General features: G+C 32.7%; 1 protein-coding gene across 1 annotated transcript in view; it reads left to right on the plus strand.

Moving 5' to 3' along the window:
• ERC2 (ELKS/RAB6-interacting/CAST family member 2) overlaps positions 1-21640 on the plus strand; it is a 413335-nt gene that overhangs the window by 286127 nt on the left and 105568 nt on the right. Inside the window, exons 17-18 of the mRNA XM_065749769.1 lie at positions 7803-7937; positions 20137-20202. Coding sequence (XP_065605841.1) covers positions 7803-7937; positions 20137-20163 — 162 coding nt within the window. The 3' untranslated portion in view covers positions 20164-20202. The remainder of the gene's footprint in view (positions 1-7802; positions 7938-20136; positions 20203-21640) is intronic.

Here is a 21640-nt window from a genome sequence, read left to right on the forward strand (position 1 = left end):
TCAGAGTTACAAACCATGTAATTGCAGTTTCAGAAGTCTTGCTTTGCTACTAAAGTTTCTGATTCATGTCTGGCATTTGAAAATTATGGGCAAGTATCTTTACGGTGAGATATTTCCTGTTTTAACACACAAACAGATGAACAAAAACCCAAAGTGAAAACAAAACAAACAAGCCTGGAGAGACCTCTACCGTCTTATGCTGTTTCTCTGCTTTTAGTGGGACCTGGCCTGAGATGTCCTCAGGCAGCTGCTGCTTCAGAGCTTTAATTATGCTTTTTGACCCACTTCTTTGTGTCTGTGTTCTTACATACTTCTGTGTAATTACCAGGTTTAGTGGTAGAACTCAGACAAATGCTTTTTGCATGACTTTAGCCTATACATTACTTTGTATGCTGTATTATTACAAGATATTTCCTGTGCTTCAAGCCATATTTTTAATTCACAGAACTTAAAAAGACTTCAAATACACTAACTCTAAATGCAGGGACCACAACAGAGAAGGCTGAGGGACCGTGTTCAAATCAACATAACTTCAATGACAAGTGCAAAGAGAGTAGAAATTTAGTCTTAGTACTCCAAATAAATGTCTGCTTGGCACTTGAAACTGCTGCCTCTTCTCATTCTGCTAAACATCTCATATCCCAGCTGGTGTTTGTGAGAAGGCTATTAGCCTTCAGCTCATGAAGAGGGAGGCTTACTATGAGCTCTGACTTCTTTCAGGATAAGTCACTTAAATCCTGTAATCTTGCAAAGCATAGGGTCTAATGGTTGTTAATATTGTTTAAATAGTACTCTAATTAATAATAGATTTGAAATATATGGGGAGCTTTTATGCTCACAGTAAACACTAAATTATCAGACCCAAGTCTTTGTCAAGGTATATATTGAAAAATGCTTTACATCTATTATTTTTCTTCATTGTAATCACATAGATTGTTTGCATCTTAGTTACTTCCAGGCAGATACATAGATGGGATTTTTTGCTTCTTGTCTTTTCATGATCATCCATTTCTTTATTTTATGCCACTCAGGCTTCATTAATCTAATACTTTCTCTATCATCCTTTCTGTATCACATTAGTTTACATCATATTGTGATACCATCAGAAAAAAATGATTAAAATTGATGATCATACAACCTTCCTTGGTGTCAATTTTATATATATATATATATATATATATATATATATATATATATATATATATACACACACACACATATATTTACTGTTTCTACTGTTCCAGGGATTTATGTTTTTTTGCTTAATTTCAGATAAAATATATATTTTTTAATTTCTCTTGTAGTGTTGTTGCACAAGTAAGAGTAAGAGCATCCAAGTTGCCAGCATTTGCTCATTTGCTGTGTTGTGTTTTATGAAAGCTTGGAATTTTTTTTGTACTGTGAAACTAGGGAGTGCAGACAAAGCCTGAGGAGCATGTATTCTGGCTACATATACTTCACAAATGATGAGAATTGTAAGATTTACACATCAAACATCACATGAATTACATTTAATATACAACTAGATGTAGATAGAAGGAAATTAAAAAAAATAAAAGAAAAAGAAAAAATATTTACGTAAGAAGTGGCCAAATTTTTCTCCAGTAAACTATAATGCATACTTTTTACCTTCATGCATCCTGTCTTTCTCACTTTCCATGACAAGTCACACACTATACCAGGAAAAGAAAAACATACTTATTAGCCCATTTGGAATTTTAACAGGCAAAAAAAATAAAAGGAGGGAAACAAAGCACCAAAATAAATAATAAAAGTTAAATATAGTTAAAACTAAGAATGTAAGAAAAGGTTATATTACAAAGATACTATAAAAAAAATGCCTAATTAAAACTCTCAGTAAAGCATAGCTCTACCCCATAGTGATGCATTCTAATACCCATACGGCTATGATTACGGTAGTTTTCTAGCATCTGGAATTCTGAGTTACCACACTGTAATGTTCTCATTATCTGTTTGTTGCTGTTGTGTGCTTGCAAACATATTCTTTGTAACTTACATTTTTTTTTCTGTTGATATTTTCTTACTGTATAAGAACTCTCTGCATAAGCAAAACAAAAAAACAAAAACAGTCTTGAAAATGATCAGATGTTTGCAACAACTGAAGACAGTTAACGAAATATAACTTATTTTGTATATAGTTAACATCATGTTGCTTGTGTTGTACTGTTAAAAGTGGTCTGAAATTAGCGTAAAGTAGCAACAAGCCCTGGAATAGTCATACAAATAGAAGTCCACTTCTTACCTGTGGCTCTAGCATTGGCAAAATGTCTCTCAAAGCAATAGCCAATTAACAGATCTTTTAACTTGTGGAAAACACAAGTCCTCTGTAAGAAACATAGGGTGAAAATTTGCAGTTTAACTTACTGTGAAATCACATACCCTGGAAATTGCTATTTTTGATCTTGGAAAAATGCTTGAAGAGACAAAAGACATGGCTTAAGTGGAAACTTGCTGAAGAGTGAAATCAGACTCAAATAGAAATAGTTGACTATCAGGTTGTAGAAATTCAGGCTTTTAATGGCACTGAATTTTAACTTTAATCATTATCCCTGATTGTTTTGTTGTTCTTCAACATAGACAATGTAACTTCATTTTCAGAAGTCATAATGATGATTGCTTAGAAACTCAGCAATCATTTCTGAAAAGCCCTCTATAGCTTCAAGACTGTCTTCCTCTGTACTCCACATTTGGATTTTTTTTATTATTTTAATGAAGAATAAGCAAAAAAATTGATCTGTCATAAAAACTAATTTTGTACAGACAGTAATTATGTAAACAGCTTATTTAGCAAGCATTTTGTTAACCCTCAGCTAAAAGATTTCAGTCCTGAAGCAATGGATTAAAATTGAAAGAACAATTGCATTTGGTCATGATTTCCTGTAATCCAAGATAATTCCACTGGGATTATGTGACTTCTGGATAAACTTGGTGAAATATGTAGTCTTAAACATATTGTTTTTTTTAGATCCTTACATTTTGGATTTCAAAATTAATAGAAGTATTTTATTGTTTTCTGAAATTGTCGCATTAAGGGGAAAAAGTTAAAAAGAAATTGTTTATCAGCAGAAATAGAATGAAACGTCTGAAAATGAAGATGTCAAGGAGCTTTGTGGAAGTATAATTTTCAAATAGTGAGATTGCAAGAACCAGAGGTTTCAGAATGTTGAGGATGTCAAAGCCCCTTGCAGAATCAATGCTAAAACTTGATTCTCTTGATTTTAAATTCTATGTTTTAATAATTACACTGTAGGATCTTCCTAGTATAGTTTATAGGCATTATATGCATCTCCTCCTTGTATTATGTAAGGATAAATCCTACTGTATTGAAAGTGAATATTCTAGAAATGTTTCAAATTCCATTTATTGAAGGGAGATTGAGTAAAAAATTCAAAGAAAAGTGAAAGCTATTGAATGGCCTTACAACTATATCCCAGAGCAACAAATATTACTGTTTTTCCTCACTTCAGCCTCATTTGTGATAGTTTCATTGTTAACTTGATCCAGATGACAGATCAAAGCATAGTTGCCTATTGCCACCTTGCTAAAATATTTTTTTAAAAGACAGTTTTAATATTGTAGTTTTACAGTTACAGATTGCTAAGCTATTGAGTCTGTTGCCAGTCAGTCAAAGAGTTTCTTTTAACTTCTGCAGATCTTTACTTAAACTCTACAGAAGTTTAGAAGGACGAGAAATATCTGTCAGTTTTTGTACAGAACCTGATCATAAATTTCTTGGGAAGTGGTTTAGAAATTCAGTTACACATACCATTCATGACCTTGACAGCTTAGCAAATAGTGATACTAAATGATCAAAGACTACTGTTTTGAGCCCCAAGGGTTAATATACCTGTGCACCTACATTTAAGCCACTTCTAATTCCTCTATCATTCCTTTTTTCATCCCCCTACAATATACAACATTTATTGAACACTGTAATAAATTTAAAGTAAAAAAACAAAACAAAAAACCCTGAAGAAATGTTTCACGCTAAAGCTAATAAGGGTGAATGTTATCCGTAGGAGATGCAGTTTATATTGTTGCATTTTACAGGTTTACTTTTATTTTCATTCCTTTTATCAATCCCAATTAAAACTAGTTTCTTCTTGGATGTGGGCCTGATGTTCACCAGGCATTTTCAAAAAAAGCCTATGATCAGGGCACTTCCATTGCAGTGTAAAAGGAAATGAAACAAGGGAGAGGTTTGGAGACCTCAGTCTCAAGAATACACTTGAGACTGCTGAGAACCAATTTTGTTCTGAAGTCAAATGGGTCACCTGTTCAGTATTTCTACACAAGTCTGTGTGTCACAGTGCTTCTAAATTTCAGAAAGTCCAACCTGTTATACACCTCATCCTTCTTTCAACCACTAGAGAAAGTGGTTTTAATTTGTGAGAATGAGTTAAAATTGTGGAATTTCCTAAGCAGTTGTGGATCTAAAGTCTTTGCTATATTTCCTGGTAAGAAAATACTTCATATGTACATAAATTAGTATATAAATTTCATATAAATATATATTATATCCATATACAATATTATTATAATATATACATAATATTATATCATAATTATATATATTATTATATATTATAATTATTATATAATATATTATATTAGTATATACATTTACAGTGAGCATGAAAGATGATGTGATGTGCAGTGATGTTCTGACTCGACATTCATTTTGGATTTCATAGTTCTTAGAAAGATGCTAACATCTTGATTCATGCTCATCTCTAGAAATATTACTGCAGGAAATTGGTAGGCATGAACTTATGTTGATTTGGCCATATTTGATATTCTCAGACAAATCACATTTACTAAAGAAGGAAGGGTCAATGGTTATCGTAAATGAAAACAAATAATGAAACTATTGAAAGATAACCAAAATTTTGTGAATAAATATTTTCCAAAATTCTGTTCGATACAGCAATTGACAAAGAGGTTTCAGGAAGCTGTAGTATCATCTGTATCATGCTCTGTATCAATGGATTTGTATGAGAATGTAAGAGTGAATTCTTAGTTCACAGAATGTTACATAATTTGCAACGATCCATATGGAAATTGCACAATACATGTTGTGGTGTAGTTTATATAGAATAATAGATGATGCAGATTAGATTTGGCACAGTCCAAATGTATGTACAGTTTTTATGACTGCAAGTTCCTAGACTGAGTTTATAAACCACCCTGACTATTCATATTTAGGAATCTGTTTCAAAAGTAATATAAAAAATCTTATGTGTTTTTGAGCTTGAAATTTTCAAGTATGCTGAAGATGGTATGGGAAATCACAGCATTACCAAGTTGGCAGGTGGTACTTTTCCTCTTCATTCAGTACTAAAGTGGTGATCTAATATGTTGATATAGGACTGTGATCAGGAGCAGTTACTGTCTGTCTGATGAGCCAATGTCCTAAAACATACGGTGAATAAAACCCCCTTTCTGTGTGTTAATGTGTATGTTTGTGTGTATATGTAGGAACGTGAAGCCCTGGGGTTCTGAATGAGTTTAAGTGTGGTTAATTAATTTCTTCCTCAAATAAAAATATATCTGACATTTCATTGCCTACTAACCATTAAAAGAACTAGCAAGGGAATCAGATGGAAGTAATAGTACAGTTTTACTCAGAAGGAGATGAAAGGGATTTTATTGTGACCTTTAATTTTCTGGATGCCTTTAGTTTTGTTCCTCAAGAAGTTCTCCTACTTATCCTTAAAAATACTTCTTTGAAGAGTTTGAAATCATACCATATTTTGTACTATTTAAGTGATACCTAAGCATATCTGGGAAATGCAGTTCACCATTGAAGTACTCTTTGACAGCAGCCAAAGTAAAAAGAAACCTGAAAATCATACCAGTTACCACTGTGAATCACTAAAAAAAATAGAAAGAAGCTATTAAGTAAAATATATATATTTGGTATCATTTTAAGAAATGAATAACAGTAAAAAATATAGTAAATGTATGCATAGTTAATGATTGTGTGAGTTGAAAGCAATATCAATTTTTTTTGAAATTTTTTATTTTTATTTTGTATTTCTTATATATTTTGCTTCCAGAGCAGAGCAACCAAAGGAAGCCTACTGCAGCATTAACATTCGTGCACATTTTACTGCAATCTGGCATCCAAAATGAGGAAACATTAGAAGTGGTTTATTTATATTTCAGCACCAAATTAGAAAGATGACATCATTCATTTACTGTTCTTATCCCATGACACATCTAATCCCCAACACCTCATTATGAGGGACACTTTTAGGATTGCATATATCATCTTGTTTAACTTTTGCATTCTTTTATGGGATACAGTTGAAAGGTAGGAAATTTAAGGCTGTTCATTGATAAGAAAGTAAACTGAAAATTTTAGGAGCTTCTCCAGAGTGGCAGAATATTACAGTGTTTACAGTAGGTGGTTATTATTTGTCTATCAATCCTCCGTCTTTTCCACTATTGCTCAAAAGGACTTCCTCTTTGAATATTAAGACAAACAGATTAACAGTAATGATTCAGGTTGAGTTGGCCTTGTGGCAAACTCAGTAGAAATTCATGTCTAAAATTCATACGAGTATATGCTTCTATCTTCTTATTCAGTTTGGAAAAAATGGAATTATTCCAGCTGTGCATAACGTTATGTTTGAAAGAGTGAAATGATACCCTACAGTGTCTGTGCAATTCCTGTTCAAAGGAATCTACCTCTTGACTTGTGGATGAAATCTGTACTGTAACACACCAGGAAGATACTCTTTGGTTCTATGGTGATGCTTGGAAAGAAATTAACAGTAGTTAAAGCATACACATATCCAAATGTTGATGTTCCTCTGCCTTGTTATAATGTCTGACTTAGGTATTTTTCCTTTTAAATCTTTATATTATTCTAGTGTATGTATGTTATGGTATGGAATAATTGTAATAATGATAAAGAGTGAGGGTGTATCTTGTTACCTCACAGTGACATGAGATTTTATTATCTGTAGAAAGGAGTAACTGAAGTATAGATGTTGTTTTCAAGATCTTTATCTAAGACTTTCATTCTGTGATGTGTGAAGTCTCATAATCACAATTTCCTCTAAACATTTGTGTCTTTATCAACTAGACTTTAGATTCTTTTAACTTACTATTTAATGCGTTGATCCTTGGTTACAATTAAGAAATACATAAATAAAGCCAAAAGTCATTTTTAGCATAGCTTTTCATGATTGCTGTTGATTTGCTTCGATAGATAACTGTAAAGACTTGACGCATGCTTACTATTCCTGTTAGTAAGATTTTGGGAGTTAATTATGGAAACATAGCAATAGACTGTAAAAAAAAAAAAGGAAGCTCTTCTAGAATATTAAACATAGAGCAGTCTTTTCTTTCTTTCTTTCATTTTCTCTCTTTCTCTCTTTCTCTCTTTCTCTCTTTCTCTTTCTCTCTTTCTCTCTTTCTCTCTTTCTCTCTCTGTCTTTCTCTCTTTCTCTCTTTCTCTCTTTCTCTCTTTCTCTCTTTCTCTCTTTCTCTCTTTCTCTCTTTTCTTTCTCTCTTTCTTTTTCTCTTTCTCTTTCTTTTTCTCTTTCTCTCTTTCTCTCTTTCTTTTTCTTTTCTTCTGAGATATATGTACTCATATGCTTCGTTATCTTTTCCTATTTGTTTCCATTTTTTTCTGAGCCAGCAGTCCTGACTTTTATTGTTAGGTACTTGCAGCTACCAAAAGTAAGAGTGAACTATGATCTTGCCAAAACAGTATTAGATTAATAAATTCCAGCATGTAATTAATTTTTTTCACTGTCCCTCTTAAACAGACACAAAACAGAATGAAACTGATGGCAGATAACTATGATGATGACCATCACCACTACCACCACCATCACCACCATCACCATCACCGATCTCCTGGGAGACCACAACACTCCAACCACAGACCCTCTCCAGATCAGGTCAGTTTCTTCTTTTCTCAGCTTCACTTCTAGACTTTTACAGTTTTGATGTTTCAAGGTGAAACAAATATTCTGCAAATATAATGAGCAATATAAGTGATGTGTTCTTTGAACAGAAACTAACAGGTTTGACAATTGTTTCCAACACGGAAAGAATCTCAATGTTATGTCTGGGATCTTATATTTCTCTATCTTTTAAAAAACATTTCACAGATATTTTTTCAGTATTTCATAATTTAGCTTTTTAAGTAGAAAAGCACTGAAAATTTGCCTGGTTAATTTGATTTCATATATATGCTTTTTTTTTAGTTTTTGTGAATTATTTTAAAGTAAATGGAGAAATCATTAGTACTTTAAAACTTATAGCTGTTCATGAAAATATTTTTTCTTTATGTAAAGTTATAAAGCTATAAAATGACAAGTACAACTTGAAGTAACACATTTTTCACTAGGCATGACAAACAAAGTTTCTGGATGTTTTATTAAAAAAAATGCTTGTGATTCAGTATTAGACTAAAAGTCTTCTTTGAGTCCTGTGTTTCAAGATAGGATGGTCTTCTAAAATTTGTTGATCAAACATGCTAGCTTTGAAAATTTTCTACTCAGTAGAAAAAATAATATCCCTAAGCCCAACACTTGTTTGATTTTGTGAATTATCCATATTTGTTTACAAATAAACACAAAATATGTAAATCAAAACTTTTATTTTGGAAATACATAGCTCATTTCATTTATTGATAGTATTTTTTAAGGTAAGTAATTTGAATGTTAAGGGATTATTATTTTACACAGAATTATTAAAACAAATTTATAGTTTTAAAATGATAATACTTACACAAGATTTATTTGGAAATAGAAGGTCATGATGTTCCATGGTTTATTCGCATTGTAGCACTGCCTTTTGTAATAGTTCAGTGAGATTTTTCAGGTAATGGTGCGCTTCCTTTGATAGGATAGAAAGAAATTTGCTAAGTGTCAAGTGTGCATGCTCAGCAGTTTTTGCTTTAGACATCCAAGTAAAGCAAACACTGACCAAAAATTTCATTGTTCTGATATTTTTAAAACAGTAAATATTGGTGTTCTTCTTTCTGAAAAGCTTAAAGACCAGATTCAGCAAAAATAATGTATCTGCTTTAATTTCATATTTGTAGTATTGAAATTAACACTTTAGTATTATTATATTTATTACCTTTAGTAGGATAGTTAATAGATTTAACACAATGTCATTAAAAGTATTAAAGTAATGAAATTACCCTGTTATTTATCTATCTCAGTGCATCCTTTATATTTGCTTTGCTCATCACCCGATTGGTGATTGCTACCTCAAGTGACATTCTTGGTGCTATGATATGATAGTTGGGATATGATTTAGTGGCTTAGTGTGTAGGGATGATGATAGCAGGATGGTTGGGCTAGATGTTCTTGTAGGTCCTTTCCAACCTAGTGTTTCTATCAATCTATGAATCTGTCATTATGCACTTACTTTATTCTTGTGCTTTTTCTTAGGTGACAATTTTGGGCCACAGTCTTAAACAGGATGCCAATCTAAATGGCCCTTAATTTCACAACCTTTCTAAGTGTAGTTTGCATTTGTCAAGGACAAATGAAGTCAAACAAATCTAATTTCCTTTCAAAGGGTTAACTGGCTTTGTGGCTTACAAAGAAAATGTTAGCTGTGACATATGTACTTTGAATTTGTTAGGCATTTGCCATTGTTTCATCACATATTTGCAATAAATGCAATAGTTACAACAATAAATGTTATCATTTTAATTGAATTAATTATTAAATCACCATGGGATGTCCATGCAACTGATAGAAATAGTGTTTCACTCGTTTCAGTTATTCATTGTTAGAGGAACATTTACAGCATGTAGCTAAGAAGTTTGCCCTATAACCAATTCTGTGAAATACTTTTTCATAAATTATTTCAGGGATGAAATTGAAAGTACGTAATATTGTTGGAAATGAACCAAAGTGCAAGAACCTACAGTAAACTGCTCTAGTCTCAGTAAGCTAGAAAGTCTGAAATAAGTAATTTGAAATTCAGTGAAGACAAATTCATTTAGAAGGGAGACTTCACATGTACTGAAGCAATATACTGGGAAAAAAAAGCAAATGTATTTCAAACAGTGTACAGCAATGATGGAATACCATTGCAATGAAGTTAGATCTAATTCTGGGTTCAAATGCTGGAGAAGAAGCAGGAAGTAATTATTCTGTTCTTTTGAGCACTGGTGAGACTTCATCTGAAAAGCTGTATACAGTTTTGAACACCATGCTTTAGGAAAGATAGACAAATTGGAAACGGACAAAAGGAGAGCAATAAGAATGATTGGAGTTTTAGAAAACATGACCTATGAGGAAGGCTTAAAGAACTGGATTTGTTTAGTCTAGAAAGTACTAAGAGCAAGTCATAAGTCTTCTAATATATAAAATGTTGTTGTAAAGAGGACGATGATCAATTGTATTCCTGTGCCCACTGGAGAAAAAGTAAGAGTGGTAATTTATACCAAGAATAACTAGGTTATTTATTAAAAACAAACAAGTATACAAAACAAAACAAAAAATACAAACAAACAAAAACAGATTTTTTTTAGCTAACAAGTATGTAAGTAAAAAAAAACCCACGAACATTCTTTACTACAGATGTAACAGTATCTCCTTCCTTGCAGATTTTTAAGAACAGGTTAGGCAATCATCTGTTGCACATGATAGCTGCTTTACTTCATCTTATATTTGTACACTGGTTGGATGAGGTTTTCTTCTGAGGTATGCCATCCCTTAAGTTCCAGATTCGGTGAGCAGTGGATTAACCTAGCTAATGTTTAATTATAAAGTAAACAAATAGGAGTTCTATAGCAAAATCCTTCCTGAAATAAACTTTTAGGGAGCAGTAAAGTCAATATGTATTAGTGAACTCAAGTCATTTCTTTAGCTTACATTTTGCAGTAGTGGATTTTATTTTTTACTGTATTGTATTATTTAGAGTTCCATACAGAACTATCAGATCTTCGTAATGCTCACAGAACTGGAGATTTTAAGGTGCATAAATTGCAAAATGTTTCCTGAATTCCCTAGCTATAGCTGAATCAAAGTTGTATGCTTCCCTCCATGGTCACCAAATCTACAAGTATATTTTTATTTTGTTTTATGATGAGATATGATATTCTCATAAAAATGAAATGGATTTTGAGAAAACATGAATATCATAGGGTTTACCATACGGCTGTAGGAGTTGGCTTCTTTACAGAAAGTTGGCACTGCTCTCAAAAGGTTTAACTGAGGGTGGAATATCACATGATGGTGTAAGCATATACCATGTTCTTTTACATCTTTTAATCTTTTTGAGATTGTGTTCCTATCTAAAACATTTTTCATGGTCCTTCTACAAGGTGGCAGTATTTAGAAGTAGGTTATCACCGGTTCGCCATCATGATATTCATTACTCTGAAGTCTTGCAAAGAGGCACAAAAGATATCTCAGGGTTCTGAACTGTTCTTTTATCAAAAAGAAAGTCCTCTCTGGGACAGTGATGAATCAGAGTGTATCCATGCAGTTTCTGTTAATGCCATTCTCCAATAAGAAAGTCAACTTCTAAAGAACTGTCAATCTGACATCTTAGTATTAAAACCAGATAGGTTTTCTTTTAAGTATGATATCAGTTGCATTAATTTGAGGAAAAATCAAATTAATGCAGTAATGCATGAAACTTAACAGTGTTATGGTGTAAAATAGTACTATGCCACCAAAAGTAACTTCTTGAAGAAGAGCATGGGCTCTTGAAAAGTTGTATTGATTTGTGAAGTGGTGACATATCTTGGCAACAGCATATCAGCTGGAACTGCTAAATATTCTTTGAGCTGCTGAAAGAAGACATGGAAAACACCAAACTGTTCAAATGGGATTTTGTTTGATCTGGATCACTTTGAAATAGATTCATAGATACATTAGGTTGGAAAGGACCTACAAGATCATCTAATCCAACCATCCTCCTGTCACCATCCCTACCCACTAAACTACTAAATCAGTAAATCAGTAGTTCAGTAAGGTAGAAAAACATAAGGTAAAAACTTCAAAGCATCAGAGATATTTTTTTTGCATAAAACCTCATGTGGTATAGGCGTTTAATTCACTAAGTTGGAATTATTGACTCCATCTCTGACCCCAGATTTTGTTTAATATTCTGTGTGTTTCTTTATCCTGTATGTTTACATGTTGTATTTGGGCAGGTGTGAGCTTGTTCTTGTCTTTTCACTAAATGTATGTGAACTTGTTCTGCTGGTACCTCAGTCTGGAAGAAAGCACGCAATTGCATTAGCACAGTGCTGAGCCTGCACTAAGCTCATTGGAGTCACATGGATTTATTTAATTTAGGAGTTTGGGCAGGGCAAGATTTGCTTGTTGGTACATTCAGTATAGACAAACCTAGTCATATCCATTGTAAGTAACTAGCATTGTGCTGATTTAATTACTGTTTTCAGATCTAAGGAGTGCAATGCAAAGTAGCCACATAAATTCCTTCATATTTTTAAGTATTTCCTCTAATTTTTTATCTTTGCTATGCATACTGTCCCTCTGGAACAAAGAACTTGTGATCATGTCACAGATCATTCAGATTTGTTGAACTGAATGAAATGAAATCCTGTTTATATCATGGTCACTATTACTCAATTTTCCTGTTAAATTGTATGCAGTTATCAAAGCTATATTGCTTATTATAAATAAGTCTTATTATAATATTCTAGCTATATAAGCTATACTGCTTGTTATAAACATGCTACTAAATGACAAATGCTTCTCTTCTAATGAGGATGTAATTTCTGCTTAGAATTTTCCAGAATTTCTTTTCATTTGCTCATTTCAGTAGATAGAATTTCTCCTGCCTCTGACATCTATCTAGCTACTTTTATCTGGTCTAACCAAAGTGGTCCTTCATGGAAACTTGTAGCCCAGATTTTGAGGATAAGGAGAATGCTTGCAAACCTAATTTTTTTGTTGTAGATTGCATAGTACCTGTTGTGGAACAAAACAAAGAGGCTTGAAATTTGACAGTTTCTGTGCTGGAATTTCTTTTCTGGGGTTTCTCTAGTTCTTGACTTTGGTGTACCACCATCTTATGGTTACAAATATTGTTCTTAAAGTTTCTCATGTTATTTAATTAAAATCAATATCAATATGTAATATTTATTAATGCTTTTGTTATTCTTACATCTTAACTGTAATTATAGTGCAGCCAGATGACTACAAGGCCAGATAAGCTGAAGCTGTATTAAAAGTAAAAGTAGAACACAGGTTTTGCTCTCCACGTACCTCCAGGAGATGGATTTTGTATATTGAAAAGTTATACCTCTTCTTTGCTTATAGAAATGAATTTATTTTATGTTTTGAGGTTTAATGAATGTGATATAAATGTATACATACTGCTCGGTGTGTATATTTATATATATCTTTATTTATATGTTAACTTCGCAGTTTTTTCCACATATGGAAGAATTTTTTGAGATCATGTTTAGCTATAGAAGCCTCTCCCCCTCACTTCCCCTGAATGTGTGCGTTAGAATATACAACACTTATATAGAGGTTTACATTTATCTTATATTTCTTACTAGAAAAATTAGCTGCCACCATCATAGTCTAAAATAGGTCTTTAGACCATCTGAGAGAGCCAAAAATGCATTTCTGGGAGACAGTAACTTGATAACGAATGTTACATATCTGGCACTGGTTACTTAAGTGAGATAACATGTCACACAGGCTTTCACTACAAAGGGGGACCATAAATTTTTGCATTGCAAATCTGATTTCACGGGCCACTTCTTTTAAGAAGCATTGGGTTTCTGCTTCATCTAGTGATAAAGCTTTAAAATGCATGAGTATCTGATAAAACATCTTATTCATGTTAATGCTAGTCTGGGTGTTGTAAAGAAACAACCTTTGCCTACCCTCGCTGCCAGTATTTATGCTTGACTATAACCTAATTATATACAAATATAATAAATGGTGAGATGGGTTTTACAGCAAATTTCATAAAAGGATGACGTGCAGTTTGTTGGTTTCCCTTCTTTTATGATTTGAAAATAGACCTGTAATCTGAAATCATATTACTGAAGCAATTTTAAAGATTCATTCAACTATTTGAATATAGAAATGATACATGAAATAAAAAGCTTCTTAAACTTTACACATTCACTTACATGAATCCATTGTTAGCCTTTCTTCTTTCCAGTTTCAGGCTCAGTGCATCAAATCATTCATGCACATAACTCTTCTGTAGTCAGTTGTTCCATGTATGGGGAGTCTGTGAGAGGAATCTCCAGTTATTTTGCTCCTGTATGTTCCCTACAAATTGAGTATCATATGAAATTGTCTTTAAGCTCTAAAAGATTCTGATTTTAGAGTGAGTTCTTGAATTGAAGGAAATGTTATTACTTAGCAGGTAGATTTCCACGTCACAAATGGAAATTAATATTTGCAAATGTAAATGTTTGCTGTAAGTAAGACAGTTTCACAGTCCAGAGCCAGTAGTTACATGTTTAATGACCCATTAATAGTCACAGATAATAAAGAGAATAGGGTAAATCAGTCATCAGAAAGTTAGTTCAAGAGACGAGTGTGTTATCACTGGATTTATTTAACCCAAGTTAAGACATTAATTCGTAACATGCCGGCACATGAAAGGGTAATGTGATGAGCCTTGTCAGGAATGGTCTTCTCCGTGTGGGAAGAGAGCCAGCAAAGCTTAGCTCATCAAGTTTTTAACATTGCTTGTATTGCAAAAGCTTTTGTCTAAAAGGAGATTAGGATTTATGATTTTTTAAAAAATTATTTACAGAACTGGTTTTGTAAAAACACTTGCATGCTAGAAATGTGAGGGGATATGTGCAGGATTTTGGTTTTACAGAAGTATTTTCTCTCCGTTTTTTGAATCAGAGCCACTATCTTATTCAAGTATCTGCATTTTAAACAACAATAGGCCTCAGAGTAATACACAGTTTTACAGTCTTTGAATACATCTATGTTAGAGTTTTCATTATGATCAAGACTGCGTATTTGAAGGAAATCTCTTGATCTCCACTTAGGGCACTGTGGTTTGTATCCAGAAATTTGTGTTGGAGTGGACATACTGAATTCCTTTTTGATGAAGTATAGCTGAAAAGATGCATTCCAGGATGTCACCCACCACGATTCAGTGCTAATGGGAATTCAGTTCTGGAGATGGAGCAAAATTAAACCAGATTACCCCACAAGATACGGATCTCACACAGATACTATTTTTTCAGTAGCAGTTAGATTGTTCTGTAAATCTGTTGCTACTGCAACATGCAGATAAATATTTTGCAATTATTTTGCATTCATGAGTTTTAAAGAGTATGCTGTATGCAGAGTGATTATGAGTAGGAATGTAATTTTTGGCATCTGATATATTTAAATTTGTTAGACACACATGAACATGTAGATGATAATTAAAAGTATCCTTTGTTTCTAACTTGCTACATAATGTAAGTCATTTTATCTGAAGGCCACTCAATCTGATGAAAATTAAAGAACTGAAGGCTGAGAAATGTGCTTTCAAATCTTATATTAAGATATCCATTAATATTAAAACAGAAGAAATCTTTAAATAAGCTTTTGACATCTTTGTGTAGTGTTTTCTAAGCACTGTTCTTTATGCTTCTCTTGATATATTGAAGGTAGTTAATTTTTTGACATTACGTTTCATGTCAATTGGAGAACAGTAAACCTTATTTAGTAACAGCAGGTATCTCCTTTCAGGATGCCAAGAATCTGCAATTAGTAGCAATGAGGGAAGAAAAGTCTTGCATAATGATGATATATCATCAGTGATTTAGTAATCTATAAATAGTCAGTTTGCACAGGCTTTCATAATATTTGAGATAATACCACTGTACTCCACATAAATATATGAGATTTGGATGTCAGTTCTAAAAAAACACGGTGATTGAAATCATAATTATTTTGAATTCATCATAATTTTACAATAATTAAGCGTGTATACTAGTTTATCAATTGAAGGAGTATTTCTTGATTATATTTTTTAACCTTTTTGCATGTTTCTAAATCAGATGTTGCTTTGTTTCTGTCACTGGGCTGCTACTCTTGACCCTATAAACCAATGAAAGATCCAAGCAGTTAATGTACACAAACATTAATCAAAAAATGCTTGATTATAGTTTATTGTTTGAAAGAGCCATAGATTAATGATTCTGTAGAATATGCACTGATATTAATAAATGATAAGGCATAAATGCAGCTTTTATTTTGCTTCACAGTATGTCAGGAATGAAAAAATAGGTAATGAACATCATTTGTCTGAGAACATCAGTGGGTACTGATGAATGCTACTTCTGTGCCTTTTATCCAGAACTTTTGGGTAGTTGTGCATATTTGTACAGAAAAATCTCTATAATGTGTAACATTAAAATAATTCATAGCATTAAATATCCAAAAATGTTGCAAACAGAATAATGACAAGAATAGTTGAGTCATCTTGTGACTTTCATCCAGTCCACTGTGGAGAGATAGTCTAGGCTTGAAAACAACCTGACTGCCTAACAGGAAATCAATGAGTTTGTTTCATATACCATGCAGGAAATACTATGAAATTATCTTCCTTTTGGAAAAAAAGAAAAAGAAAAAAAGAAAATGGGGGCTGACATTCTCTCACAGCTGCAGGAATTCTATTTTTTTACTGGGCTGTAATCAAGCATCCAGTATTTTTCAGTTAGATCATTACCTGGCAGCAGTATATGACATAATTATCTAAACAGTAATAGAGCACGTAGTAGGCTTTCTAAACTGAACGACTGAGTTGGTGACCTCTACTTAGGTTAGCAGAAGTCTTAAAGAGAAAAAAAAGCAGAAGTCCTACTTTTTTTAAAGTAACTAATTAGTGTGTGGAATTGAAAATGAGATCTGAAAAGTTTTTAATATTAAAAGAGTATTATATAGGTTAAAAAAAAAATAAAATGACATGACAGAATGTTGAAGCTGGTTTTGAGTTGCTGTTAATGTTCGTAATTTAAAATCCAGTGAGCATTTTGTTCTGTTTTTTGTTGTTGTTGTCCATCAAAGCAACTCACAGTATTCCATAATTATTTTTATGAATTTATAAGTTAGCAAAATTGGAAAAATTGTAATCTTTGTGTACAGAAAAAGATCAGGGCATGGAAATTCTCAGATTTGCATAAAAAAGAATGGGAAATGAGTTTTGTTAACTGTAAATATTAAAGATGAAGTGAAGCATGAACTTAGTGCAGACCTGACCACTCAATAATTTCTTCATTAAATCTGTAATATTAGGGGAAGTATTTTGAGTACTGCTAGGCACATCTTTTATAACATCTCATTCTTGACATAAAACCTTCCAGTCATACAGAATTGATATGCTATTGAAAAATATGTACTGTAATTCCAGCCTATGTCCTGTAGATATCTGTCTAGCTTTTTGTTTGTTTGCTTGCTTTTTCTGCCAAATAACTTTCTTTTCTGTATGTATTACACAGTATTGATATTTTAATCTTTCTGACTGACCAGATAGGTTGAGTCTCTTGGTTCTCACTACTGAGATTAGTTCTGAGTAATTCTGTAGCTGTTTTCTGATCTGGTTAGTCTTTTGAATATTCACAAGAGTTATGACACAAGCATCAGATGTGTATTACTAATAATGGTCTTACACTGCTGCATAGAGATGTAGAAATTTTTTTATCTGTCTCCGTTTTTCCTTGCTCAACATTGTATTAAATGTTTATTTTTGTCATAAGCCCTTTTAAATATCACTGATACCACTGATTTCAGATCTGCCTTCTTAGCTTGTTCTATGGTTTCTGAAATTATAACACTGTACAGAGGATTTCAGTCTTGTGTGAATGCAGCTGATAACATTTATTCAGCTAATCCCAAATAAGTTCATGTTTCAAAGCTGTCCTCAGACATTTCTATTACACTATGGGACTACAAAATATGTTTGGGATGAGAATAGGTATCTGCAGGCCCCCTTCTTTCTTCAGTGAAATTCTTCTATATAGAGCTAGTTTTACAGACATGATGCCTTGGGAGACATAATCAAATGCTTTACAGAAATCTCAACATATTATTTCAGAGCTTGTACATTATCAAAAAGGCTATGTGCTTAAATGAGATAGAAAGTCATTTGACAGGACCAGTACTCAATAAAACAATGGTGATTGGCATTTACTGGGCTCCAGCTTTTAATTTATTGCTTATTGTGTATCAGGATCAGCGTCAAACAATATATATGTAATTTCATATAATGCTCTTTGAAAGTATTTGAGTATACTCGATTTTTCAGCTCTTTTAGAACTACCAAAAAGAAAGTTCATGAGGAAAATTGAAGTAAAAATGAATATCAGCTTATTGGATGAATTGTAATGCGCTAAAGAGCAAAACAGCTGAACATAGTTAGGAGTCATTTGGAAGCATAAGGAGTTGCCCATTTTGTTGATTTCTGCTGTTTTTAAATGTATCACCACAGATTAACCTAATGTGTTCTGTTAGTGAAATAGGATCAAACCACTCAGTGGAAAAGAAACCCTTCAGTCTTTCTTCAACCTTTACTCTGGGAAAGCCCTTGTGAACTTCAAAGTCAATTCAATTAACGTTACTAGGGCTGAAAAGCAGTAACTCCAGCAGAAATCAAGGGGGAAGGACTCATATTTTCACTGAGGCGAATCTAGCTAATTGGAAGTTTTACAGAATCTGCCCCCCCTTTCTTTTTCTTTTTTTTTTCCCCCAAGAAGAATTGGAATATTCATGGCTTACTGCATCTTTGCTCCGTCTTGTAGTTGTCCAGACCATAGAACCAAGATTTGTTCCAAGTTAACTGTAAAAAAATTACCCACATTTCTTCTGTGTTAAATGATAGCTAAGTTTATAGTGGACTGTCAGATTTCTTTACTTAATTCAGCAATATGCAAGACATCTATCTTAACATCTGGTTTTTAATAACAGTTGACATCTGGGAGCTCTTTTTTTATTTTTTTTTATTCCAAGAATGGACTAGGAGCAGTAGTGATACTGGCAGTGTATATTTTCAAGCTAAAATTCCTGTCTGTTTCAATCATAATTAATTGCCACTCATTTTATTTAGGTTTTAGATTTAATTAAGTGCCATCAACATGTTGCACCGGCTAACTTTCAAAGTTTTGAAACTACAGAATACCATTATTATTATTATTTTATTTTACAAAATATTAAAGAGTTAATTTTAAGGATATAAAAAATGATAAGGTTTTTTTTGATGTTGAAATGCTCAGTTAAACATGACACACTGCGCATCTCTGTTATAGGAGTTTGGTATCACATCAGAATTTGGCACTTGATTAACTACATCAAGGTATACACATTGACATCTGTGTGTGCATCACTGTAAAATATGTAATCTTCAGTAAATACATCCAGGGAACGGCGTTTCACTCTCTTGATTTTAGTTCATGTTTTTCATTTTCTTTTTAACTTCAAGTTTATAATGAATGTAAAATAATGCCTTTCTCTCTTGAGTGTATCTACAGTAAAATAATCCTCTTTTTAAAAACAAACTCATAACGTTGCTATGATTTTTTGTACTTGCCATTTATGTTAACTAACATAAAAACTGTGAATAAATGAGTGATCTTAATGCTGAAAAAATGGAATGAAGAATAGAAGCTGTCTGTAAATGGTGTGCAGTGTTTAAGATTTGCCTAAAAGATAGATTTAATTAACAGCATATTAGAAAAGTGTACTTCACTAACAACAGATTTTTCTAATTCTCTAACAGTTTCTGTATCTTTTACCCTATCAAAATGCAAGACAATTTGATTATAGTTATTATTTCTTTATTTACTTTTAGGGCCTAATCTGTTACTGCTGTCACTGTTGGTTTGAATTGCGTGCAATTAAAAAATGGATAATCTTTTAATATTTAATCTCATAATCTACGTCCTACACACTGTCTTAACTGGGTGGGAAAAATGTTTAGGTCATTGTTTTTGGTTGCTATAGATGCAAATTCTTGTTTATTAACACAGACTTGCTCATTTGCTTTCACTGGCTTACATTAAAAATATTTGTTTTTAGCAGGCAAGAACAGTGTCTTTTATGTGCACCAAAGTAACTAACCTTTTCTTCTTTCATTCCAATGCTAACATCTCTGCATCTCCTAATATCTGGCACACAGGATGATGAGGAGGGTATATGGGCATAGCCGTTCCTATAAACCAAAGTTCCAGTTTTATTTTGAGGGGTGAGAAACTCTTTTCTATCTCTTTCAAGTTGTAGTCTACTTTGTATTTTTTATTTTAAACTGCATGGAGCTGTATGTTACTCAACAAGTGTGTTTGTGAACTGTGTAAAAATGCTTTCTCCTTTGTGATGAATGATGAGAAATTATGATGTGTAATGGTCTAATTGTTTAACCTTTTCATGCCCTGTTTTGGTTAAAGATGTATGCAGGTCTGAAACTTTAAAGGAAGTATATTTGTCTCTGTAGCTTCCTAAATAAATCCCTGTGCTTGATAAATAAGAATTTATTTAAACTGGTATTAATCTGCTGTATCATCTTGAAAATCCCTGAAGAAAACCTGAAATATCCTTTCAGAATAAATATGAAAGTCTGATACTTAAGAAAATTAGCCATAGATTGCAGATAAAATTTTAATGAAATATAGCTTGTAGTATGTATGGAAAAAAATATTGACTTAAAATGTTTAACTGAAATTTTAACAGTACCACCAAATGGTTAATAAGAAAAGTATGACCTTTGTCTGAATTATTGGCATCCATACATTAACTTGACAATGATATTTAAAAATATGAAGATACAGCTTATTTTTTTTTGTTGTTGTTGTTGCTTTCTATTGTAAGTAAATGCTTCCTGTTCACTTTGTCTCAGTTATTGATCAGTGCTCTCCTGGTGCTCACTGCTGGGGCTGTCAGTAATCTCCTGCAGCTCACAAAAGCTGTGGGCCCTTATCGATGCCAAGGACAGCACAAGAGTACCAAACGTGGTGCTCCTCTTACATAACAGTCTCTTGTCACTTTCTTTTACTGGAACAATTCTGCTTGGTACAAGGGGACTGTTCACAGGAGTAAAATCTACTCACACAAGTGAAGAATAACTTGCGACTGACTAACATGTTATTAAAACTGTCATACTTTAGTCTTTATATTGCTTTGGCCTCTGTCACCCCAAGCTGAAGACTGTGTAAATTTGTTTTGCTTTCAGTGATGTTATAAGCTGTGCTACAAACCACTCAGTCTACAGGAAGAAAATTTCCAAAATGATTTTTCTACCATCTTTGCTTTAAATAATTTTTTATATATATATTTGCTGTTTAGAGCAGTTGCAAGATGATGCAAAATTATTGATATCCATAACAAATCATTTGTATTTTGTTTAAAAAAATTAAGCTCTGTGTCATAGAGAAGTTTAAGATATGTCAACTGTGAAATAAATGAGTGAGAACTGTGAAACCATTAACACCATTAACACTTAAAAGAAAGCAAGCTTGGTTTATCAGAGTATTATTATAAAACTTTTTTTTTTTTTTTTTTATGATTTCTGTTATTTCTGTGATTTAAAATGCCAATCTCATACAGGTAGTAGTTTGAGTTTGAGTTTGAGTTGCGAGGGCCCCCTCAAGGCCATCTGCTCCAACCCCTGCAGTGAGCAGGGACACCCA

The sequence above is a fragment of the Cyrtonyx montezumae genome, unplaced genomic scaffold (assembly GCF_038088225.1).
Source record: "Cyrtonyx montezumae isolate F1298 unplaced genomic scaffold, pur_monq_1.0 scaffold_6, whole genome shotgun sequence".
Taxonomy (NCBI): Eukaryota; Metazoa; Chordata; class Aves; order Galliformes; family Odontophoridae; genus Cyrtonyx; species Cyrtonyx montezumae.